The sequence below is a fragment of the Lithobates pipiens genome, unplaced genomic scaffold (assembly GCF_037356315.1).
Source record: "Lithobates pipiens isolate NorthernLeopardFrog02 unplaced genomic scaffold, aLitPip1_a1.2 Scaffold_25, whole genome shotgun sequence".
Classification (NCBI taxonomy): Eukaryota; Metazoa; Chordata; class Amphibia; order Anura; family Ranidae; genus Lithobates; species Lithobates pipiens.
In genome coordinates, this window is record NW_027507787.1 from 39,088,140 (window position 1) to 39,114,432 (window position 26,293).

Genomic DNA, 26,293 nt, shown 5'->3' on the forward strand with positions numbered 1-26,293 from the left:
CCTCCCGGGGACACCAATGATGGGGCACTATCCCGCCCCCCCCCCCCCGGCTGAAACACCAATGTGGCACTATTATTCTCCCCCACGGCTGAAAAACCAATGTGGCTCTATTATCCCCCCCCCCCCCCCAGAAACACCAGTGTGGGAGGAATAACGCCCCATCATTGGTGTCAGTGGGGGGAGGGAATAGTGCCCCATCATTGGTGTCAGTGGGGGGGGGAATAGTGCCCCATCATTGGTGTCAGTGAGGGGGAATAGTGCCCCATCATTGGTGTCAGTGGGGGGGTGGAATAGTGCCCCATCATTGGTGTCAGTGGGGGGGGAATAGTGCCCCATCATTGGTGTCAGTGGGGGGGGGGGGGGGAATAGTGCCCCATCATTGGTGTCAGTGGGGGGGGGGGGGAATAGCGCCCCGTCATTGGTGTCAGTGGGGGGGAATAGCGCCCCGTCATTGGTGTCAGTGGGGGGGAATAGCGCCCCGTCATTGGTGTCAGTGGGGGGGAATAGCGCCCCGTCATTGGTGTCAGTGGGGGGGGAATAGCGCCCCGTCATTGGTGTCAGTGGGGGGGGGGAATAGCGCCCCGTCATTGGTGTCAGTGGGGGGGGGGGGAATAGCGCCCCGTCATTGGTGTCAGTGGGGGGGGGAATAGCGCCCCGTCATTGGTGTCAGTGGGGGGGGGGAATAGCTCCCCGTCATCAGTGGGGGGGGAATAGCGCCCCGTCATTGGTATCAGTCGGAGGAATAGTGCCCCGTCATTGGTGTCAGTCGGAGGAATAGCGCCCCGTCATTGGTGTCAGTCGGAGGAATAGCGCCCCGTCATTGGCGTCAGCCGGAGGAATAGCGCCCCGTCATTGGTGTCAGTCGGAGGAATAGCGCCCCGTCATTGGTGTCAGTCAGAGGAATAGCGCCCCCTCATTGGTGTCAGTGGGAGGAATAGTGCCCCGTCATTGGTGTGCGTGGTAGGAATATAGCGCCCCACCCATGGTGTCCATGGTATGAATAGCGCCCCGTCATTGGTGTCAGTGGGAGGAATAGTGCCCCGTCATTGGTGTCCCTGGGAGGAATAGTGCCCCGTCATTGGTGTCCCTGGGAGGAATAGTGCCCCGTCATTGGTGTCCCTGGGAGGAATAGTGCCCCGTCATTGGTGTCAGTGGGGGGGGAATAGCGCCCCGTCATTGGTGTCAGTGGGGGGGGGAGAATAGCGCCCCGTCATTGGTGTCAGTGGGAGGAATAGTGCCCCGTCATTGGTGTCCCTGGGAGGAATAGTGCCCCGTCATTGGTGTCCCTGGGAGGAATAGTGCCCTGTCATTGGTGTCCCTGGGAGGAATAGCGCCCCGTCATTGGTGTCAGTGGGGGGGGGGGGGGGGGGAATAGCGCCCCCGTCATTGGTGTCAGTGGGGGGGGGAATAGCGCCCCGTCATTGGCGTCAGTCGGAGAAATAGCGCCCCGTCATTGGTGTCAGTCGGAGGAATAGCGCCCCGTCATTGGTGTCAGTCAGAGGAATAGCGCCCCCTCATTGGTGTCAGAGGAATAGCGCCCCCTCATTGGTGTCAGTGGGAGGAATAGTGCCCCCTCATTGGTGTGCGTGGTAGGAATATAGCGCCCCACCCATGGTGTCCATGGTAGGAATAGCGCCCCGTCATTGGTGTCAGTGGGAGGAATAGTGCCCCGTCATTGGTGTCCCTGGGAGGAATAGTGCCCCGTCATTGGTGTCCCTGGGAGGAATAGTGCCCCGTCATTGGTGTCCCTGGGAGGAATAGTGCCCCGTCATTGGTGTCCCTGGGGGGGAATAGCGTCCCATCATTGGTGTCCCAGTTTTTTCATTATTACTTTTAAATGAAAAAATGTAACATTACGTTTTTTTTGTGATTTTATCAGATCAAAAAAATAATCAGCCGATTATGAAAATAATCGTTAGTTGCAGCCCTACTTTTTATGTCCCAATTAAAGTGGTGTAAATCGTGAGGAGGAAGAAGAGTCAGGAGAAAGCCGTTTCCTGGATTAGGGAAATGTTTGTTGGGATTTGACGGCGTAATTTGGAGGACATCGATTAACTTTTACTACTCTGTGGGAGGTGAGCAGCCATGTCACATGGTGGTGGATTTGTTTCAATTTTCACATAAGTTTGTCCGTCTATTCACACAAGCACAGGGTGCTGGACTGTTTTAATACATAAAGTCCATCCAAATATAAACATATTTTATGAGTTTGGGAGTGTTGCGCTGCACTAAAGAGAATTGCTAGGTTTTTGGGGTGAGGTGAACACACCTGAAAGTGTTACAGCTTGCAACACAATATTTTCTGAATATTTGTTTTTGATTCGTTTTTTCTTCCTCTTGGGTACCATCTTTTGTTACGTATAATGCCTGGATTGTATATTCTCCATGTTGCCATATTGTATGTCCTAATGAAATTTTGATTCTATTGTATTACATTATCTGCAGAATTATCCCCGAAGGTGTCCTGCCTAATTGGAGAATTTTCTTGTTACATATTACACAATATAGGGATGTTGACAAGTACAACTGAACGCCTAATCTTGCTGTGTGAAACACAAAGGGTGTTTTTTCGGACCATGACTCTGACACGGGATATTTCCTAGAAGTGGAGAATGACTTAGTGTTCTTTTCTGACACATTGGATATATTTTGGAGGAATTTGCTTGGGGGCTCTTTGTTTAATTGTCAATTTTGTACATTTATCTTGTGTGGATTTTATTTAAGATTAGAGCAGAATAATTTTTATATTTATAACCAAGTTATAAACCCTTGCAAAGCCCTTGAATCTCACTCAAAACCGAAGAAAAAAAAAAAATATTGCAAAAAAAACAAAAAAACAGCTGTTCGTCCAGGCAAGAGTGATGTTACCACTAAGCTTCGTACTACTGGATGTCTTCCGATGCCCCTGAAAGACATCCTGTAGGACAGAATGCATAGGTTGGAGCTTAGCGGCACCATAACAACCACCCAAACAGCGTTTTTTGCTTTCTGTGCATTTTTCTTTTCCTTTGCTTGTGAGTACATCTTTTTAATTTAATAAACATATCTGAAATGACTACACTAGAGAGATTAAGTCATATGTTGATACCATCCCTTCCAATGAGAGACATCTATCTGGGATCTGTGCACTAGTTTAACAATAAATCTAAGACATCCTATGTATTAAGGTCTGGGCTTGTGGCAAGCAGCCATGTGTGTTGGTGGTTGGAACACAAGTTGGTGGCAGAACTGAAGAAGCAAATTTCACAATGGAAGAGTGATAAGGTGACCTTGTCTTTCCTGCTTACGATGCTGGACTGTATATAAGGTCCTGGATTCACGTGTCACAGAGGGCTCAAGTGACTAGGTTGCATATCAATGAACCATGGTCACTGGACTTGTGTGGCACTCTGCAACTGACAACATATTGCACCAAGTTGAACCTATGCATGACCCAGAGCCTGAATAAATAAAATAAAACCCATTACAGGCCCTTCCCACAGCTTGGGGTTTGGGTATAGCTCCCAAAGTTTTAAGGTGTTGCGCAGATCTGAATACACTGCTTCTATGTTAGCATTAGTAAATAGTGAGGGTTTGATTGAAGAAACCAAAAGAAAAAAAAAAAAAAATTAAAATGTAAGCAAAGGATGACCCTCTATGAAGGAGAAAAGTTCCATCACCTTCAGACACCAGCACAAAACCCAAGGACTCACGGTAGGATTATGAAGAAGCACCTGAGGGCGCATTCTCAACAATTTGCCAGCAAGAATTTTAAAAAAAATTAAAAACAAAGAAATTCCATTAATAAACTTTTATTAAGGGGAAATGTGATACAGCTTAGACAGCATAAAATTCAAGTGGCGTTGTTAACATTTTATAACAGAAATACAAAAATAAGTAGGGCAGTGCTGGTCCTCATGAATATTGAAGTTAAAATAATAAATTTAGTTCAAATTCACAGTGTCCTAATTCCTCCTTCCAAAACCTCCTCGTCTGCCTCTGCCTCTATTTCCACCTCTGTGTGATGAATTCCTGTTGTTGCGTCTGTCAAATGATCTGCCGCCTCCTCTACCACGTGAACCTTCTTGGTCTCTCCTTGATTCTTGAAGCACTGGGAGCTCAGTTGCCACAGAAAACTGCCAACGCCTTGAATCTTTCCAGGAATCCTAAAATGCAGGAAAATCGAGGCTTATTTAAAAATTTACAATTACATCCATTTTATAAAACTGAAAGATATAACAGATTTAACACAGTCTTTTTTTTTTTTTTTTTTAAAAGGCAGAGGCTGTAGACACTCATTAAAAGATTAACTGGCTTGTAATGGTTAAGTGACAAAATATAAATTAATCAAAGAACACCAAAAAGCAAAAAGTGGTATGACTAAAGTAGTTATGGTTTCAAAACCTTAAGAGGAGGTTTATGCAGTAAGATGGTACAAAGAGCAACAAATTATCTGCTTTAGACTCCTTTCATGTTGACAGCGCACACCGTTCGCGCTAAAGCGATGCTTGTTTAAGCGCCGCTTTTTGGAAGCAGTGCGCTTTTAACCCAAAGAAAAAAAAAAACTCCTTTTGCGGCACTATGAATGCGCTGCCTATTCATTCCAATGGGCGGGGCGTTTTGGGAGCGCTAAATACAGAGCTTGCTTCCAACCCGCCCCAAAGATGCTGCTTGCAGGACTTTTCAGAACATCCTGCCAGCATAACCGCCCCAATGTGAAAAAATTCAAACTGGAATGAATAGGAGGCAGTTTTACAGGCTATTTTCTGGCACTAAAGCACCTGAAAACTGCCTCAGTGTGAAAGGAGTCTTAGATTTTGGCAAGATTAGGTAATCATCACATTTGTAGGCACCAGCAGCAATCTTCAACCAAATATTCTCAGGGGGAACGGGTAATCGACGACACTTGGCATGTCTCCCCTGTCTTCCTCCACAGGCATAGTCATGCAAGCTTCGGTAGCAATTCAACCATGCATATTTTTTACAATTTTTTCTAAATATAACATCTAAAGAGGTTAAGTTCTCTTCCTTGGCATTATAGGATAATTAGTGACAAAAAAAAAATGAATCAAAGACCACCTAAAAGCAAAAAGGCTGGTGTGACTAAAGTAGCAATGGTTTCAAAACCCCAGATGACGTCTTAGTGGGCCAAAAGCGTCGGGGTGTACTGTGCTGGCTCGACGATACTGCACTTTTATCTTCTTCCTGTCATCACATTTTACAACATTTACATTTGTCTACATTGATGCAAGTGCAATACTTTAGTCATTAAATAGTTTTAGCCAAGGATTTTATGCTATGTGGTAAATTTTGTGTTCTTCTATGACCCTTGCCTGAGGATGGGAGCATAACCCCCTTTTGATGTGGGATCTGTACTGCCTCATACTCCTGTATGCTGGTTCCTAGATAATCTACGCGCTTCTAGTGTTCCATTGGGTGTTTGCCTCCTTGCCACTGGCAGAGGGCCCACACCATCTGGTAAGAGCACCCAGCTATTTTACGTGGCGGTGGCAACACATTGGTTGGTGAATCCTCTATCTGGTGAACGCCCTCTCCAAGGGGTACTGTAAACCTTCTCCATGGTGACCTCTTTCTAAAGGCTGGATATCCACTCATCACTTATGAACTCTCATTAATGGGAAGTTTTTCTTTGGATTCACCTACATGGTTTAAAATGTTTGTGTTTGATGAACACCGATTATTGTTTATATGTCACTATATATCAGTTATTGGTTTATATACATTTATAGCACTGTCACTTTTGCAGGCTTCATAATATTTCCACACATTACATATGCCAGTCATTGGTTTTAATGTATTTTTTCACTTTAATTTGTGTACGCATTTACATTTAGCTCTGCACTTTACCTTCTATTTGCCTTACAACAGTGCCTTGAAAAAGTTTTCACACCCCATGACATTATCCACATTTTATTATGTTACAACCAAAAATGTAATTTTATTTTATTTGGATTTTATGTGATAGACCAACACAAAGTGGCACAAAATTTTTATATATATATATATATATATATATATATTTTTTTTTTTTTTTTTTTTTTACAAATAAAGATCTGAAAAGCGTGGAGTGCATTTGCATTCAGCTCCCTTTACTATGATACCCCCAACTAAAATCCAGTGGAACCAATTGTCTTCAGAAGTCACCTAATTAGTAAAGTACACCTGTGTGTAATTTAATCTAATCTCAGTATAAAATACACCTGTTCTATGAAGCCCTCAGAGGTTTGTTAGAGAACCTTAGTGAACAAACAGCATCATGAAGGCCAAGGAACACAGACAGGTCAGGGATAAAGTTGTGGAGAAGTTTAAAGCAGGGTTAGGTTATAAAAAAAAAAAATATCCCAAGCTTTGAACATCTCACAAAGCACTGTCCATGTTGGAGATGTCATGGAGCAGAAGGAACATTATTACATATATTTTGGGAATGTCCAAAAATTAGAGTGTTCTGGGAGATGGTAGCCGATACTATTGTAAGGATTACAGGAATTGACCTGGGAGATAAACCGGCAACTTTTCTGCTGCTGGACATCCCAATGGCAATAGAAAGATTCAAAAATTCTTTGCTGAGACATTTATTGATAGCAGCAAGGGCATGTATCCCGGTTCTGTGGAAAAAAAGCAACCCTCCAGCTAGAGCACAGTGGTTTCAGAGAATTGCAGAAATCCAACAAATGGAAAATTTAACAATGACAATGAGAGATCAAGACGAGAAATATCAGAAGATCTGGGCTCCATATCTAAATTATAGAGAAAGTATGATGTGAAACATTTCGAAATATGATAGAGCAGGCGGGTGGTGGTGGTGGGGGGGGGGGGGGGGGGGGGAGTGAGGGGGGGGATTATAGTGAAAATTCAAACTTTTTTTTTTTTTTTTTCTTGTTTGTATATTTATTTATTTATTTTTCTGGGAGGGAAGGGTGAGGGAGGGGGGAGGATGACATGGAATTGAGGTATGGATTGAAATATTATAAGACTGTTATAGCTGTTAAAGAAGTTGTAGATGTAAAACGAAATGTAATGTGAAATCTATGGAAAGAAAAGATGAAAAAATAAAGAATTTATAAAAAAACAAAGCACTGTCCAATCCATCACCCGAAAATGGAAAGAGTATGGCGCACAACTGCAAACCTGTCAAGACACGGCTTTCCACCTAAACCGACAGGCTGGGCAACAAGAGCATTAATCATTGAAGCAACAAAGAGGCCCATGGTAACTCTGGAGGAGCTGCAGAGATCCCCAGCTCAGGTGGGAGAATCTATTAGTCATGCACTCCCCAAATCTGGCCTTTATGCAAGAGCGTCAAGAAGAAAGCAATAAGAAGTCCCATTTGCAGTTTGCGAGAAGCCAAGTGAGGGTCACAGCAAACATGTGGAAGAAGGCGCTGCACAGCACATCAACTGAACACACCACCCCCACCTTGAAACATGGTGGCGACATGTTGTGGGGATGCATTTCTTCAGCAGGGACAGGAAAGCTGGGAAGATGGATAGAGTCAAATACAAGGCAATCTCAGAAGAAAACCTGTTTGAGTCTGCAAAAGACTGGAGACCGGGGCAGAGGTTCATCTTCCAGCAGAACAATGACCCTAAACATAGAGCCAGAGCTACAATAGAATGGTTTAGATCAAAGCATATTCATGTGTTAGAATGGCCCAGTCAAAGTCCAGACCTAAATCCAATTGAGAATCTGATACAAGACTTGAAAATTGATGGGCAAAAATTTCACTCTAGATGTGCAAAGCTGGAAGAGACACTGTAAGACTTACAGCTGTAATTGCAGTGAAAGGTGGTCCTACAGAGTATTGACTCTGGGGGGCTGAAATACAAATGCACGCCACACTTTTCAGATCTTTGCAAAAAAATCTTTGAAACCATTGAACATCTTTCTTCTACTTCACAACCATGTGCCACTTTGTGTTGGTCTATCACATGAAATCCCAATAAAATATATTTATGTTTTTGGCTGCAACATAAACCTGGACAATTTCAAGGGGTAGGAATACTTTTTCAAGTCACTGTATCTATGCAAAGATAAAAATGTTTTTTAAATCACATGTATTAACTGCAGGTGTTGCTCTTTGCCTTAAGTTTTGCCTAAAGAATTCTGTGGGTGCAGGTTTCTAAGCTGTTCTTGGTGCTTGGAGCTTTGCTGCGTAAAACAGCTGAGAATGAATAAATGTTTTCCATACCAGAAATCTATAGAACTACTTACTTGAAAAGTCTTTAAAGTGTCTTCCTTAACATCAAAACAAACACCCTGTTAGAAAGAGAAAGTTATTAATTTGGTTACAAAGAAACAAGTAACAATGATTTTTATAAGCCTCATGTCATAGTGTACTGTTGGGTGTAATGGAGGATGTGGGAGGTGGGTAGGCATACTAAGCCATTTCTTACCTATGCGGTCTTCTACATGAGCTGGGAGATCCTGCTGCACTGGAATTCTATGCCTTTGACAGTGTTGTCTTAGAGGAAGGCTCTTAGCCAAGTTTTAACCCTTACATAAGAACCTATGCGAGTTAGAATTGTCACATGAAATTCGATAAGGTTTGGTCAGTCTGGATTGATGCCCAAGGATAGAATGCATCAGATGACAATTTATGATCTTTTCCCATTCTCTCCTCCACCGTTTCCCCCCCTCCCATGTATTCTCTTGCTCTGTTCCTCAGTCATTTGCCCCCACCCCTCTGCCAGTTATTCTCCTGAAATAAGTCTGTGCTACCTGGTATTATTTGTGCATGTACCCTTTTTTGTATGGCCTAGAGTGTCTGCAGCCTTCTACCTTATATTACACTTGGCACTGCTCCTTACGCTGATGTTTTCTGTACCATTTGTCTTGGATGTGAACCATAATTTACCAAAGCAATAAACAGTTTTCTATTTAAAAATAAACTGTTTGGGTAAACAGTATCTTAAAGTTTTATAATCTCACCATGGAATCTTTTAGGAGGCACATCCGGAAAATTTGGGAATCAATTTCTTCTCCCATTTGTTCTTTAATTGCACGCCAAACATAGCTCAAGGTATGGATGGGAACTGAAGTCTTCAATACAACTGTAATATAACCCTGCAATGCACAATATATATTTTAATCATTTGCAAAAGGGGAAAAAAAAAAAATGCAATTAGAATTCCAAGCTACCACTAATCGTAAAACTGCTCACACCCTCCTAGCACCTATATGAACCAATCTGCAGAAGAAACATGGATATACGTGCCTATTTTCTTGCCACTACAGTCTGTTCACGTGATCAGCTAGCTGTGTCACATGACTGGACCAGAGCTTTCTAAAATTAGGCAAGCATATGCATCTTTCTTCTATAGGTTGGTTATTATAAGTGTTAGGAGGAGGGTGGGAACAGTTTTAAGATTAGTTAGCGATAGCCCTGAATTCTGCTTTAATTTGGCACAAGTACATGAATATTGATTGTCTTTTCACCAGTATCAATAGGAACTACACTTGCACTTTAAATTATCAAGCTAGTCTGCCAAAACTATGCTGGCCACTAAATCTGCCCATTTCCCCATATAATATGGTCACTTGCTTTTAGTTGTAAATTTACCAACATGTGTACTAAAATATACACAGAAAATTTATCAATCCCAAAATCATGCCAATTCTTTATGAAACATTTTGCACAATTGAAAATGAACCGCCATTGCACTTACCGTAGCTATTACCTACACCTACGTTATAACATCTTAAAACGAAAATATAAAAAAATAATAAAAAATCTCAACTAAAAAAGGAAAAACACCCCCACCTCCCTCCCAGCTAGTCGGCTCCATTAACAGCATGACAGTTTAAAATGCCTCCAATAGTGTATAGCATTAAAGTGGAAGTAAACTCCCATTTCTTTTAATAAGGCATACCTATAGGTAGTGTAAATATCTCCTAAACGTGAACCATTTAGGAGAAAATTACATAGCATATCAATGAATGAACCCAAAACAGGTCTGATATGTAGAGCAAGAGCTCAAGGTACGACCTGGTAGTACAGGCCGTAGGTCTGCAAAAAATGACAGAGGTTTAATAAAGCACATAATAGAAAAAGGGTGAGGGAACGGGCAGAAGCACCAAACGTAAATTGAAAAAAAAGAGAAGAGAGAAGGAAGTAAGTGTTAGGAGGAGGCAGACACAAAAGGGGAGGGACAGGGTGTGGGGGTGAGTAAAATACCCACAAGCTAGGACCTAGGCCCGACCATTAATTAGGAAGCACCCAGACAATACGGGGGAATTGTTGGGAGGGCATAAGAGACAAAGGGAACCAAATTTTTCAAAAATATGGCGTGGGAGTCATGAAGTATATTTGACATTTTCTCATTAATCATTAGGTCGGCCATTATGCTCCTCACAGTGATCGAAACAGTGTTTCTTCCAGACTCTGGCAATGCGATTCTCTTTGCAGCAATAAATAGGTGGGTCGCCAGTTTTTGTTGATATGACAATATACCCTGAATTGGACAATGCAGTAAAGCCAACTTGGCGTCTTTATGCATGGGTATACGGAATAAGGTTTGAAGGAGTCCGAAGACCCTGGACCAGAACCCAGTCAACTGATGACTGAACCACCAGGTGTGGATAACGTCTCCCCGATGCCCACAGCCCCTGAAGCATCTGTCGCTATAGGATGAGTTTGCAGTGGCTATATGGGCCTGAACCCAATACCACCTCAAGAGAACCTTGTAGGGCAGCCTCCAATGTAGTAGTGTTAATGGAGCCCTGTGAGAGCCGGCCTTACCCCCATCCTCAGGATCAATAGATGTTGCCAAATCATGTTCCCACTGAAACTTATAGATGGAAGTTGAACAATTGAGTGCACTGAGGGAGGAATAGACCTGAGAGATGGCGCCCAAAGAACGAAGGCAGGCGAGTTCGAATGTCATTTTTTGAAAAGGGAAAATCAGAATTACGTCACAGAGGGGACACCCAGTGTCAAAGCTGAGCATATCAAAAAATTCAGCGGGTGGAGCTCCGTGGGTATCCTGGAGTGAAGGTTACGAGGGAAAGGAACATGCAGAGAGGAAAGGACAGACCTCCGTGAATCCATGGGACGCCCACCAGGAGAATGAACCAGGTTGTTCACGTCTTGGAGGGGAAAAAAGGGGGTTGTTGAACAGAGGGAGAAGCAGGTGAAAGGGAGACATAAAGGATTGCAAGAATAATGGACCGAGTCCCAGAGTTTTAGGCTGTGGAGCAGAAGAGGACTCAGAGTGGCAGAGCTTATGTGGGAACCAAAGAAAGGCTGACGGGGGAATTGGGGAGGCATGTCCGTGGTAGCATGGAGTAGGGTCAGTTGGGAGATCTGGGCCGCCTGTTATATTGGGGACCACCAATACACCCCCCCCCCCCCCCCCCAGATGAAAGAAAGGATCCTTTGCTGGAGCAGGAAGAAAGAAGGGACATGGACCAGTAGGGTCTTGAAATAATGCAACATTTTTGGGAGGACGGTCATCTTTATAGCATGCGTGCGACCAATTCACGATAAGGAAGGAAACTGCCAAGACTGCATGAGGGCAGTAATAGATCTCAGCAGGAGAGAATTGGTCCCAAAAAGATTTGAATAAGGGCAGTTTCACACTGGGGCGGTGAAAAAACTAGCGGTAAAGCACCCACTAGTTTTATCAGCGCTTTTCAGCCACTATGGGGGAGCTTTTAACCCATGGTAGCAGCCAAAGGGGGGTAATAATGGTAGTGTAGTGTAGCTACCAAATCGCTTTGGCAGCAGTGCCCACTCATTTCAATATACACCGCTCCAAAGATGCTGCTTGCATTATTTTTTTATTTTATTTTTTTTAACGACCCGCAAGCGCACCGTCCCAGTGTGAAAGCACTGCAGTGTCAAGAGAGGTGCTTTACCAGCACTATGTTTAGTGCTAAAATGCATGTAAAGCACCTCGGTGTGAAAGTAGACTAAGAAGGGGTCAGTCAGTTTAACGCCCAAGTAGTCCAAGGAAGAGGTGCTCCAGCCTGGAGAGGAGCCCATGATCCTAGTCAGGTTTTGTTACTTAAACATACGTTCCAAACAAATGTTGTAAAATATACCCAATTCAAAATACTTTAAAGCCTCAGAGTACTTTTTTAAAGGCAAAATTACAAATTCTACCAATCTTAACCACTTCAGCTCCGGAAGATTTTACCCTCTTCATGACCAGGCCATTTTTACTATTCGGCACTGCGCTACTTTAACTGGCAATTGCTCGGTCATGCAAAGTTGTACCCAAACAAAAACATTTTTTCACACAAATAGTTTTCTTTTGGTGGTATTTGATGACCAATGTTTTTTTTTTTGCACTATAAACAAAACGCCAAAAAGTTTGAAAAAAATAAAAAATAAAAACAAACACCACAAAATAGGATTTTTATAACAGCTTACCTGTAAAATCCCTTTCTTTGAGTACATCATAGGACACAGAGCACCATAGTAATTTCTATGTGGGTTATAGACCACCTTCATTCAGGTGATTGACACCGGCACACCCTAAACAGGCAGTTGCCTCCCTATATAACCCCTCCCATACCGGGAGCACCTGTTTTTTGTAGCAAAGCAATATACCCCAGAAAAAGGGGAGGGACCTCTGTGTCCCGTGATTTACGCCAAGAAAATAATTTTACAAGTAAGCCGTTATAAAAATCATTTTCTTTAACATACATCATGGGACACAGAGTGGCATAGTACTTACTATGTGGGATGTCCCAAAGCAATGCTATTTGAGGGGAGGGAGACACAACAAGCAGGGCGTCCAACAGACTTGAGGACCTATACTGCTGCCTGCAGCACACTGCGACCAAAGGCGATATCCTCATGCTTTTTTTTACATCAACTTGATAAAATCTGGTGAATGTATGGACTGCAGACCAAGCTGCAGCCTTGCAGATCTCAGCCATGGAGGCTTGGTGATGCACTGCCCCAGAAGCACTAAATCTAGAGTGCGCTTTGACATGAAAAGGTGAAATCTTACCTTTTAACCATTAGGCCTGAATTATAACTTGCTGAATCCACTTAGCAATAGTGGATTTCAACGCTGCCTGTCCCTTCCTAGGACTCTCTGGCAGCACAATAAGACATCAGTCTTTTGGACCTGAGCATTGTCTTTAAATAGACCTTGACCGCTCACTACATCAAGACAATGTAGGGAGTTCTCTACTCTAGAACATGGTTTTGGAAAAAACAACGGTAGGGCAATATCTTGGTTTAGGTGAAAAACTGAAACCACTTTAGGCAGAAAACTTGGATGAGGACCCAACACGAACTTGTCTTTGTGAATAATATGGCTTCTTTACAGGAAAGAGCAGCCAACTCCAATACCCCTTTTTGCAGAGGATATAGCAACCCGAAAAACTAATTTCCTTGTCAAAAGGACCAAGGGAGTATGCTGTAACAGTTCAATGGGCTGTTTTTTCAATACTGACAAAAAATAAAAGTTCCCAAGGGTTCAAGGGTGGTCTAACTGGTGGAATAAACAGCATTACCCCTTGTATAAAAACCCTGGACCAAGAATGCGAAGCAAGCGGTCTTTGAAATAAGACAGATAAAGCCGAGACTTAGTGCTTAATAGTACTCAAGGCCAGCTTCATTTGTACCCATACAACCCTTAGTGCTCCATTGGCGATTGATATAGGCCACAGCTGTGGTATTGTCGGATTGGATACTGACAGGACAATCCCGTAACCTGAATGTTCAGAGCTTGAGCCAGAAGTGCTGCCCGAATCTCTAGGATGTTGATGGGCAAGTCTCTTTTGGTTCAGTACATTCCATCTGTTGGTGAATTTCTCCTCCATGGGATACAGATCTGTAAACCTCTTTGGAGGGAGAAAATGCTTATCCAGGTAATCCCATTCCGCATAAATAAGCTGTTCTAGTAATGCATGGACAGGAAACGCATGCAAAGTTTTAAAGGAACCCAAAGAAGAAATGGAACTTTCAGCTGACTCAGTTAGGGATAGCCTGAAAGTGCAAGAGATTGTACCAGTAATTTCTCAGATTGCGAGGCCTTATATGCGCATTACCCCTGTAGGGGTTCCAGGAGCTGGTGAGTGGGGACCCAATATCTGCTAAAGCATGAATAATCATTTACATTGTAGGAAGACCGCAGCTTTTTTTGAACTGATATGTTTCTGCAACTGATGCGATTGGGAATTTTTTTGGTGCGACTTTGGACTGTCTAGTTTTTTTTGGACTTTAGTTTGGTATACACATTTTTGATATTATACTGTATTTTCACATTTTTAAACAGTTTGGAGCACATTAGAGTTACCAAAATTACAGTGGTGGTTGAACACTATAGTCACTGGATATATATCTGGTGGCTTCTTAATTTCTGCTCACTCTTGATATATTGATTTTTTTATTAAGAAATTAATTATTTTTGTGTGTCACCAATCATCGTGGTAAATTTTCTTTTAAAACTATACATGATAGATAAAAGTAGTGGCATTGAGATCCATTTTAATTTCTCTTCATATGTCATAATTAAATCTGACAGGTCACTCTTCAGATACAGGTAGCGCCACATAACCCTTCCTTTTTATTTATATCCTGCAAGGAGAGGCGTTACAAGCAAAACGTTCTTATGCAAGGCCCGGGTACCATCCACCTGGGCCTCAGTGGCACCTTGGATGGATCTGGTCTGTGGAGGCTATTTATATCCAGCAAGGATCCCTCCTGGAGCGCCTCAGAGCACATCTTCACTCATGACCAACACCTTAGACACTGGCGAAAAAAACTAAGGCGCTCCCGGTATGGGAGGGGTAATATAGGGAGGCAACTTCCTGTTTAGGGTGTGCCAGTGTCAATCACCTGAAGGTGGTCTATAGCCCACATAGAAATTACTATGGTGCTCTGTGTCCTGTGATGCAAGATTTGGGGTGGCGAGCACCGGCGACAGGCGGGTTGTATCCGAGGCACACAAGCGCTCGCAGAGTAGGAGGGAAGAGCAGGCGACCAGATCATCAGCGCAAGGAACATCACTAGCAGGTTTCATTTCAATAGCAAAGTGTCCCCTGCACTCGCTGTCACACACAGCCTCACCCCCTGGACCCAGGACAGTCCAATCCCGGGATGAGTGACATGTATCAAAGTTCTCCGGCCAAGGTGCAAGGCTGTATGTGACGCTGAGTGGTAAGAACACACTGCTATTGAAATGAAAGCCGTTCCAGTGATGTTCCTTGGCACTCTAATCATCCGGCAAGCCTCTTTCTCTCTTTACCTGCATGGTGGGCACAGGAAGCCTGCATGGGTGGGCACAGATAATAATAATAATAATAATTATATTTATTTTTAGAACTTAATTCTGCATAAAACATTTAAGTGTCATTTCATGAGATAATTTATGAGGGAGTGTTCAGGGGCGGAAGTAGGGGCAGGGTAGGGGTTGGGTGGAGCAACTGGTGGTGAGTAACCCTTGAGGCCTTGCCAGTAGCTCACTTTTGAGCCCTACTAATATACATTGTCACTAATGACACTAGCTGGGAAGGGAGTTATCCATGGCAAAGGGTTAAGTGTGTGCCTAACAAGGGTTGATGTGTGTACCTTGTGCTGTTTTTACCAAGCATTGTGCTGGTTTTTACTCTGCTATGCAGGGAGAAAAAAATAAATAAAAAAGGGGGGGGGGGGGGGGGGTGGCACATTGCTGCTATCTGTGAAGAGTCTGACACAGGGCTCTTTTCTGCCATTCACTCAGTGGGCATTGGCCATAAATCATTGACTGGGACTAGTTGCTCGGCTTGTACTGCAGTGAATGGCAGCTGAAGCTTCCAGGTGTTTACATGCATGTGCAAGTGGACCTGAAAGAAAGCTGTAGCATACAGGTATGCGACTGTGCCTATACGAGCCTACCTGCTGCAGTAAATGTACTGTAGTGGGTTGGCAAGCAGTCAAAGTCCACCAAGCAATTTTGTCTCCAGGCGAGTTCAGCGTTAGACTATCAGGCTAGATTTATAGTACCAAGATTACAAAACTACAGATAAGTCTATTGACCCAGTCCTGTAAAACAACCCGTTTCCCTGCCATTCTTGCATGTTTGATAGCGCTGATTCTTAAAATATATGTTTCAAAAGTGTTCTTACAGTTTCCATATTAAGAAGCGATCGTTGTTTCAAGGATGAAGCTCCAGAAATATGTGCTAAAGCTGCTGCAAGTGCATTTAATGCTCCCTTCTTTTCAATAAGTTCTTCTGCATATATTTTAAAATGTTCAATGACATCAGCTGGGATGGATTCCAGTGATCTGTAAAAAGAGCACATTAGCATCAGTATATGGTCACACAATATGTACCCCTTCCAAACTTGCAGCCATTTTACCATATCACTAATGGTTAAAAGCATACCTTTTGGAAGAAAAGAAATGCACATATATTTGCGGCAAAATAGTGTCCATCTGCCATGGTGGCAGACATGACTTGTAGTTGATTCATTAAGAGATCTATGAATAAAGTGACTGTGCGGGCAGAGCCACGCACAGAATCACAAATTTCAAAGTGATAGTAGTTGTGTCCTAGTACTGATCCCAGAAAAGTTGGGTACTCTGAGGAAGAAAACAGCAACCAGCTCTATTAGTCCTTGGCCACGACTACTTCCCTCCAGTTTTGTTGACTCGTCACTGTCAACCCTTACGAACCAAGGCACAGGAGAGGGCAGGACAGAGCAAGCATTCTCAGCACCTAGTTTCAGGGGGCTGATTGTAAAACATTTAAGTGCATGTGGAAACCAAAAAAAAAAAAAAAAAAAAACGTATCCTCTGCTAAACCTATACGCTTTTTCATTTTGAATATCCATTAGTCGCCAACTGTAAGCCATAGCTTTACATTGCATGCTTGCCATTAATTCACCTACAATAAAGATAAAAAAATAAAATAAAAAGAAGAATTACTTTATTGCATCAGCACTGGAGGACTCAGCAACATTAAGTATGGATGGGATACCGACCCGCTTGAACTTAATACCCTAAGAGAAAGCAAATAGAATCATCAACTTTTTGCAAGACACATAACAGCACTACAACAAGCTTGGGGAGAACAACAACACTCCATTCCAAGCCTTTAGAATATAAAATACACACAAGCTCAAACATCAGTGTCACTTACCGTACTCCTCTCCACCATTGGAAGGCAATGTCTGTCTCTGGGTTCATAAAGAGAAATACAAATTCCTGTGCGACCAGCTCTACCCGTACGTCCTGAACGATGGACGTATGCATCCGCTTCCTACAGACAGGACATGACAGTTATAGCCCTAATAGCTACAAGTTACAAAAACTGTTATGCAAGCAGCATTCCAGGTAAACCAGTTAATGAATATAGAAAAGTGACAATGGTTTAGGAACATTCGGTTTACAAACCAGGTAGCTGAAGAGAACACATTCTGAATAAAGTAAAAACATACAGAGTCTTACCCTTGGTGCAGAATATAACACAACTAGATCAACTTCTGGAATATCTAGACCTCGAGCAGCAACATTTGTTGCAATAAGAATTTCAAATGATCCATTTCTAAAGCCTTTCAAGATGACTTCACGCTCCTTTTGTTGAAGGTCACCGTGTAGAGCTTTGGCAGACTGCAAAAAAATAAATATATATAGTTTGAAATCTGTAAAAACACTTTACTGAATTTTTTTATAGCAGAATTTAAATTAAATAACTTATTTTTTGTTTAAATAAAAAATAAATCATGTCATACTTGCCTGCTCTGTGCAGTGGTTTTGCAAAGAACAGCCCAGATCCTCATCTGCTCAGGTCCCTCGCTGGTGCTCCTGGCTCCTTCCTCCTGCCAAGTGCCCCCACAGCAATCCATTTGGGCAAAAAGCCTTGGCTCGGCCCCACCCCCTCTCTCACTGGCTCACTGACTTTGATGGTCTCAGACAGTCAGGAGGGAGAGTCCCCAGGCTTCGTAGCTCTCGTGCAACATCAAAAAAGGGAAATCAGGTATTAGGGGGGCTGCTACACACAGGTTTTTTTTTTTTTTATCTTAATGCCTAGAGTGCATTCAAATAAAAAACCTGCTTTTTAGAATCACTTTAAGGTATAGCAGTTTGTACATTACACTGGTCCAGCTTGGACCAATGTAAGTATATGCTATACCTGTGGGGTCACCCTGAAAATCACTAACAGGTACTGAAATCCACAGGCTTCTGAGTCTGGTGCCAAAGCTAGTGGAGTTCATTGTAGTATAGTAGCTGTTTCTCTAAGATCGATTTTCATCTGTAAAAACATTCATACCTGGAATTCATCTTTAGGTATGCTGGGTTTATTACAAAAAAAAAAAAAAAAAAAAAAAAAAAAAAAAAAAAAAAGGTGTTTATGGGAAACAAAATTCTTGTTCCAAATATAAAAATACAGACCTGTTTCAATGAGCCATTGGTTGATAATTCATGAGCTTCTAGTTTGGAGTCACAAAAAACAATAGTTTTCCCATGACTTCCACTGTAAACTTGGATAATGTCACCAAGGACAGCTGTCTTCTGGAATCGGTTACACTCAATGGCCAAATGCTGCAAGAAAGAAATAAAAATAAAAATCATTATTTTAAAAATGAACAGTTAGTCCCAGCTATGTATTTCACAGAGAACACTCAGTTTTAAGAATAAGATAACAGGCCTTGTATGGGGCATCCACATCTTTATTTTTGGTGGAGCTGCATTTTATATTTTTACTCTTGTCCACTTCCACACTCCTGGAATATCACATACTCCAGGACACTGATCCAGGGACACACAGAGGTGCTGGCTGCAAGAACCCAGAAGAGATAGCCAGCTGAGGTACAGGAACTAGCCAGTGGCAGTGGATCGCAGCTGGACAATGCTGAATATGCTGGGCAGTTGAGCATGTCATTTGATGAGAACCCAGCATTACATACAAAAGAGGGGAGTTAAAAAAATAAATAAAAATAATTCAGCCAAAAGCAAGGGCCACAAAAAGCCTGTCATTTCATTTGCGAAGTGAAGAGCATCCTTCATGGCCCAAATGGTCAATGAAAGGATGATCGGTATTCGCCATGACTCCTGTGCAGAAGTTCCTCAGGGTGTGGGCCCCATGGTGGACTTTACTCTCTTCCAATTCTGCACCTGACCAGTTTCAGTATTCCTGATCAATCTCTTCTGCCCTCCAGCCTGGAGGAACACTTCTGCCTAGTTCTCGCTCTTTATTTTCCGCCTTGTTGTTCTCACTACTTCCTCTCTTCAGCTTCCCCCCACCCCTCTTTTTTTGTTTACCCCATTAGCAGGGTAGACTGAGACCATACCCCAGCCCTTTACAGCCCCTGTCTCTTAGCACTCCAGTGTTGACGCTCTGGCCAGAGGCTTATTGTTTGACAGTTCATATTCCCTTAAACACCCTATGTTATTCATACACCTATTGCTTATATCCCCTGCGTGGAAATATTGTGGTTGTATTTCCTCCTTTGCATCTCAATAAAAAAAAAAAACATTGTACCAGAAAAGGACTGTCATGCCAACAAAACAATGCCATCTATGCGTTACCAGAAACCATAACCATTCTCAGAATAGAGATTAAACAATGTTCAACTAACCTCAACAGTGATGGCAGCTCTCTGACTACGGTGTCCAACAAGGTCGATCTTTGAGAACTCCTTTTGCATGTATTTTTTGGCAACATTGTACATCCAGTCTGGACATGTTGCAGAGAATAGAAGAGTCTGTGGATTCTTTTCAGTATCTACAAGACAGGAGAAAAATTTGCAATCAGTTGTCACATTTCTAAAACAAATTTAACATTATGGCTGGGATAACAGATAAAGTTACATACAGTGGGGAAAATAATTTGATCCCCTGCTGATTTTGTAAGTTTGCCCACTTACAAAGAAATGAAGGATCTATAATTTGTATCATGGATGATTTTTAAAGAGAAAGAATATCAACCAAATATCCAGAGAAAAAAAAAAAAAAAAAAAACACACAACACACGATACAAAATGTTATTAAGTTGTAGTTCAGTGAGTAAAATAAGTCAATGATCCTAAAGAAAAACATGACTTAGTACTTGGTGAAGAAATCCTTGTTGGGAAGCACAAGGTAAGACTTTTTTTTGTAGTTGGTTACCAAATTTGCACACATCTCACGAGGGATCTCACCAATCTCTATTGGTCTACTCTTTACACATCTTTTCTAAATCCTTAAGGTTTCTTGGCCATCGCATGGCAACTCGAAGTTTCAGCTCCCTCCATAAATGTTTTAGAGGATTAAGGTCTAGAGACTGGCTAGGCCACTCCATTACCTTAATGTGCTTCCTGAGCCACTCCTTTGTTGCCTTGGCGGCATGTTTTGGGTGATTGTCATGCTGGAAGACCCATCTTTAGTGCTCCGGCTGAGGGAAGAAGGTTCTCATCCAAGATTTTACAAAACATGGCCCCAAAACACAGCAAAGTTGGTCTGTACCTTTAGCAGAGAAACAGCCCCAAAAGGATAACATTTCCACCTCCGTGTTTGACCATAGAGGGATGGTGCTCTTAGGGTCATAATCAGCATTTTTCACGGAGAGTCGAGTTCATGCCAGAAGAGCTCAATTTTGATCTCATCTGAGCACTGCACTCTCTCTCAAGCCTTCTCTGAATCATTTAAATGTTCATTGGCAAAATTTCAGATGGGCCTGTACATGTGTCTTCTTCATGAACCTTGTGGGTGCTGCAGGATTTCAATCCATGGCAGCGTATTGTGTTACCAATGGTTTGCTTGGCGACTGTGGTCCCAACTGCCTTGAGATAAATCACAAGCTCCTGTGTAGTTCTGGGCTGATCCCTAACTTGTCTCATGATCATCCTTACCCCATGAGGCCAAACCTTGCATGGAGCTTCAGACAGAGCTATTGATGGTTCTTTTGTATTTTTTCCCCATTTGCAAACAATTTTTATTTTTATTTTTACACAATAGTATTGAGGAATTGACAGGACTAATCTGTGTACCACATGAGCACATACTGTAGCCAGATCTGTGGGAGCAAGAATAACTGGTAGGAAATCAAATACTTATTTTACTTACTGAACTGCAACTCAATTTATAACATTTGTATCATGTGTTTTTTTCTGGATTTTTTTTAATTTGATTCTCTCATTTAAAATATACCTATGACAACAATTATAGACCCTTCATCTCTTTTTAAGTGAGCAAACTTACAAAATCTGCAGAGGATTGAACAATTTTTTTGCAGGTGTATATGACAATATTGACCTTCATAAGATTCATCCCAACTCTGCCACCTTCCTACCGGCAATGACCAAAGAAAAGAGGGGCAGAGCCAGGCTCAACATTGAGGAAAAGTTCCAATTTCATTTGATTAATGTCTCTGGATGGATTGGTCTATATTTCTGCATTTCAATATGCATTTCCCATTACAGTATGAGTAAGTTTAGCTGAATGGCCCAGATATTCTTTACAGAATATCATACATGTAAAACTATGCTGTCAGAAAGGTGAAGTTGGATAAATAAGCCAAAGGGTTTCAAGTTGCATTAATGTTTTAACTGTGAAGAATCCAGTCATTTAGGTTTGGTCCTCCTGCCTGTATGGTCAGACAAATGGTTAATGAAATTGTAAAATAACAGGTAAGTAAGCTTATCAGAAAAGTCTATCATTCTGTTTGACACTTACCAGATGTGTAACGGACAGATAAAATTTCTTCCACTTGTTCAGCAAACCCCATCTCTAACATCATATCCACCTCGTCTAGCACCACATGTTTCAGTGCAGTGAGGTTCAATTTATAGTTCTGGACAAGGTCCCGTATACGACCAGGTGTCCCAACGAGTATGTCAAGTCCAGTTTTTATAGAAAATACTGATGACAAGAGAGGTACATTAGTAATATACAAACCAGCACTTACTATAATGGGCTATATAATAAAAAAAACAAACAAAAAACACACCACTATTGTCAAAATAGTGTGTTATGTTATACATTGTTATAATAATCATGCTGGCAGCTACTTAACGTGAACCTATAATAAAAAGTTGGCAAGCTGTATTGACTGCCAGTGGACCTTTTACAGTATACAAAGACTTAATTAGACCCATTCTACAGCTCAAGATGCAGATAAGGCCCAACACGCTTTTTTTTTTAACTTTGCGCAGTTTCTGTGTGACACGCAATGGGCAACCTATTTCAATGGGCTGCCCTATTCGACACAGTAGCTTATGCAGTTTTTTTGCCCCGTTTGTCACACGTGGCATAACACTTGTCTACTTCACACATCTGGGGTGCCTCTAACAATTAAAGGCATTGCAAGCACAATGCACTTATTTTGTACATTGCCAGGCACGCTGATGTGAACGAAGCCTTACGGAGGAAAAAAAAAAAACTAAAAAATTATTCAAATGTTTTTTTTCTTTCCGTAAAAGTTTTTTCATTGACTTGCAAATTTTAGCTCGCTAGCACAGCCCTCTCCCATCTGCCACATCAGTCACCTCTTCTGGGAGTGTTTAAATAAGGTTTGCACTGACCCAGCTCCATAACCATTTACGTAGTTGTCTGGGAAGCAGCGAAAGGGAGATACTATAAAGTGTCACTTGAGTGACAGCGCTGTCTCTACTGACATTACATCCAAGATGGTGGGTTTTTGGAAGTCTACACAAGATTTTCCAGGTGTAAAATTAGCCTAAAGCATGCTCAAAAATGATTTTGAAAGGAGTGTTCTGCTCATGTTCTCTCAATAAAACCATTTGTAAGGAAATAATTCAATAAGATGGTGGGAATGGATGGATATGATAAGCACGGTCACTGGTGGCACTCTTACATTTCAGGGCTAGACATGTTGAAATGTCAAATAAGTACTCACCTTGCTGCTGATAGGGACTTCCACCATAGAAGCAACATGTCTTTAACTTTTTAGATATGCTGCGAATTTCATTCATAATCTGAATTGCCAGCTCTCTAGTAGGAGTTAGGATCAGCACCTAAGGATGCGAAACAACATTTTAGTGTACGCACCAACACAGAAATACGGTGAGGGGAAAAAAAAAAAAGTATTTGATCCCCCGCTGATTTTGTATGTTTACCCACTGACAAATAAATGATCAGTCTATAATTTTTATGGTTTACTTTAACCACTTAACAACCGGCCCATAGCCAAATGACGGCTACAGGGCGGTTGTTTAACTTTGGGAGGCCGTCATATGACGTCCTCCCAGAATTCGGCGCGCACTCGAGAGCATCCGTGACCGCAGGGTCCATAGGACCCGGCGCATCACGGTAAATGGGCGCTCATCGCGGTCGTTTACCACGTGATTGCTCCGTCAAATGACGGAGTGATCACTTGTAAACAAACCTCCCTCCCCCTCTGTACCGATCGGTACAGCGGAGGGGGAAGAGATCGGTGTCAGCAGCGCTGTGGGCTGCATCTGCAGTGCCCACATCGCTGCTCACCGAAATTTAACCCCTCAATACTTTGCAACACCCTGCAACACCCGCCAATACCCTGCAACACCCTCCAATATCCTGCAATTCTCTGCGATACCCAGCCATAGTCGGTGATACCCTGAAATACCCAGCCATAGACATCCCCCCTCCCCCGTGCTTCTACCGACTCGCCAATACGATCAAAGCCAGAATCTTTTTTTTTTTCAGGCTTCCCAGCTTAGAGGTGAGATGCGGGGTCTTATTGACCCCACATCTCACTGTAAAGAGGACCTGCCATGCCATATTCCTATTACAAGGGATGTTTACATTCCATGTAATAGGAATAAAAGTAAATCAAAAAATTTATTTTTGGGGGAAAAAAAATGTCAAACTAAAATAAAGTAAAATGAACAATAAAAAAAAAAAAATTTTTTTTTAAAAGCGCCCCTGTCCCCATGTGCTCGCCTGCAGAAGCGAACGCATACGCACGTCCCACCCACATATGAAAACGGTGTTCAAACCACACATGTGAGGTATCGCTGCGAACGTTAGAGTGAGAGCAATAATTCTAGCCCTAGACCTCCTCTGTAACTCAAAACATAACCAGTAAAAAAAAATTAATCGTCGCCTATGGGGATTTTTAAGTAGCGACGTTTGGCGCCATTCCACGAGCGTGTGCAATTTTGAAGGGTGACATGTTAGGTATCTATTTACTCAGCGTAGCTTCATCTTTCACAAAAATTGAGCTAACTTTACTGTGTTTTTTTTTTTTTTTAAAGCACAACTTTTTTTTCCAAAAAAAAAGCATTCGAAAAATTGCTGCGCAAATACCGTGCGAGATAAAAAGTTGCAACAACCACCATTGTATTCTCCAGGGTGTTTGCTAAAAAAACATATATAATGTTTTGGGATTCTATGTAATTTTCTAGCAAATAAATGATGATTTTTACATGTAGGAGAGAAATGTCAGAATTGTCCTGGGTGCTCCAGAACGCCTGATGGCGCTCCCTGCATGTTGGGCCTCTGTATGTGGCCACACTGTGTAAAAGTCTCACACATGTGGTATCCCCGTACTCGGGAGTAATAGCAGAATGTGTTTTGGGGTGTAATTTGTGGTATGCATATGCTGTGTGTGAGAAATAAACTGATATGACAATTTTGTGGAAAAAAAAAAAAAAAAAAAATAGATTTTGCAAAGAATTGTGGGAAAAAATGACAACTTCAAAAAACTCATGCCTCTTACTAAAGACCTTGGAATGTCTTCTTTCCAAAAAGGGGTCATTTTGGGGGTATTTGTACTTTTTTGGCATGTTAGGGTCTCAAGAATTGAAATAGGCCGTCAGTACTTCAGGTGTGATCAATTTTCAGATATTGGCACCATAGCTTTTGGACTAACTTTCACAAAGACCAAATACCCACCAATTTGTACTTATTTTTACCAAAGATATGTAGTAGTATAAATTTTGGCCAAAATTTATGAAGAAAAAATTACTAATCTGCTAAATTTTATAACAGAAACAAAGAAAAATTCATTTTTTTTTTTTTTTTTTTTTACAGAATTTTCTGTATTTTTTCTTTTATAGCACAAAAAATAAAAAAACCGAGCGGTGATTAAATACCACCAAAAGAAAGCTCCATTTGTGTGAAAAAAAAAAAAAAAGGACAAAAATTTCATATAGGTCCAGTGTTGCATGACTGAGTTTGAATTGTCATTCAAAATGTGAGAGCACCGAAAGCTGAAAATTGGTCTGGTTATTAAGTGCCCAGTGGTCAAGTGGTTAACAGTGAGAAACAGAAAAAAAAAAAATAATTATATATGTATATATCTCTATACATCTCTAATTGATTTGCATTTTAAATGAGTGAAGTAATTTAATCCCCTATCAACAAGATTTATGGCTCCCAGGTGTCTTCTATACAGGAAATGAGCTGAGATTAGAAGCACTTTTAAAGGGAGTGCTCCTAAACTCAGCTTGTTACCTGTATAAAAAGACACCTGTCCACAGAAGCAATCAGATTCCAATCTCTCCACCATGGCCAAGACCAAAGAGCTGTCCAAGGATGTCAGGCACAAGATTGTAGACCTACACAAGGCTGGAATGGGTTACCAGACCATCGCCAAGCAGCTTGGTGAGAGGGTGACAACAGTTGGAGCAATTATTCACAAATGGAAGAAACACAAAATAACTGTCAATCTCCCTCGGTCTGGGGATCCATGCAAGATCTCACCTCATGGAGTTTCAATGATAATGTGAACGCTGAGGAATCAGCCCAGAACTACACAGGAGAATCTTGTCAATGATCTCAAGACAGCTGGGACCATAAGATCCCCCTGCTCAGGAAAGCACGTGTACAGGCCCGTCTGAAGTTTGCTAATGAACATCTGAATGATTCATAGGAGAACTGGGTGAAAGTGTTGGGGTTGAGGATGCAATAGTAGCCAAGCAGAAATACATTTTCCTACAATATAACCCAATTATACTACACCCAAGGAATATCTTTTTAGTGTTAAGTCTCCAAACAGTGAGAGTATAGAATATAAAACTTACCATCCAAACCCCAATAATCAAGATTTGTCCTTTTAAAAACATTCCACAGGGCACTATTGGACTCATATTGTGAAGGTTATCCATGACGAAATGGGATCCCCTATGCCCCAAACAATGTATACTGGGGATATTCCCAGATCCAGACTCAGATATATTTCACGAAATATTCCTTCAGGAATCGCTCTTCATTGCCAGATACTAATATTGAGAAAGTGGCTCCAGGCTATACCCCGTCAATCCGGTATTGGATAGCTGCAATCAACAAGGTTCTCCCATACAAAAAGGAAATCTATGTCCACAGAGGCTGCCCAAACAAATACAGAAAAATTTGGGATACTTGGCTAAGTAGTGCTGCTACCTGTAATGAGATACCCGATTGATACCTGTAATGTCATTTATACTCCTA

General features: G+C 41.9%; 1 protein-coding gene across 1 annotated transcript in view; it reads right to left on the minus strand.

Moving 5' to 3' along the window:
* Positions 1–3,775: 3,775 nt before the first annotated feature.
* The window catches only part of LOC143930215 (nucleolar RNA helicase 2-A-like), a 35,227-nt gene continuing 12,709 nt past the window's right edge, over positions 3,776–26,293 (minus strand). Inside the window, exons 7-17 of the mRNA XM_077454284.1 lie at positions 22,779–22,896; positions 21,596–21,781; positions 19,522–19,667; positions 18,335–18,484; positions 17,390–17,551; positions 17,082–17,201; positions 16,868–16,941; positions 16,066–16,225; positions 8,929–9,063; positions 8,212–8,256; positions 3,776–4,145 (exon numbers count right to left, since the gene is read on the minus strand). Coding sequence (XP_077310410.1) covers positions 3,945–4,145; positions 8,212–8,256; positions 8,929–9,063; positions 16,066–16,225; positions 16,868–16,941; positions 17,082–17,201; positions 17,390–17,551; positions 18,335–18,484; positions 19,522–19,667; positions 21,596–21,781; positions 22,779–22,896 — 1,497 coding nt within the window. The 3' untranslated portion in view covers positions 3,776–3,944. The remainder of the gene's footprint in view (positions 4,146–8,211; positions 8,257–8,928; positions 9,064–16,065; positions 16,226–16,867; positions 16,942–17,081; positions 17,202–17,389; positions 17,552–18,334; positions 18,485–19,521; positions 19,668–21,595; positions 21,782–22,778; positions 22,897–26,293) is intronic.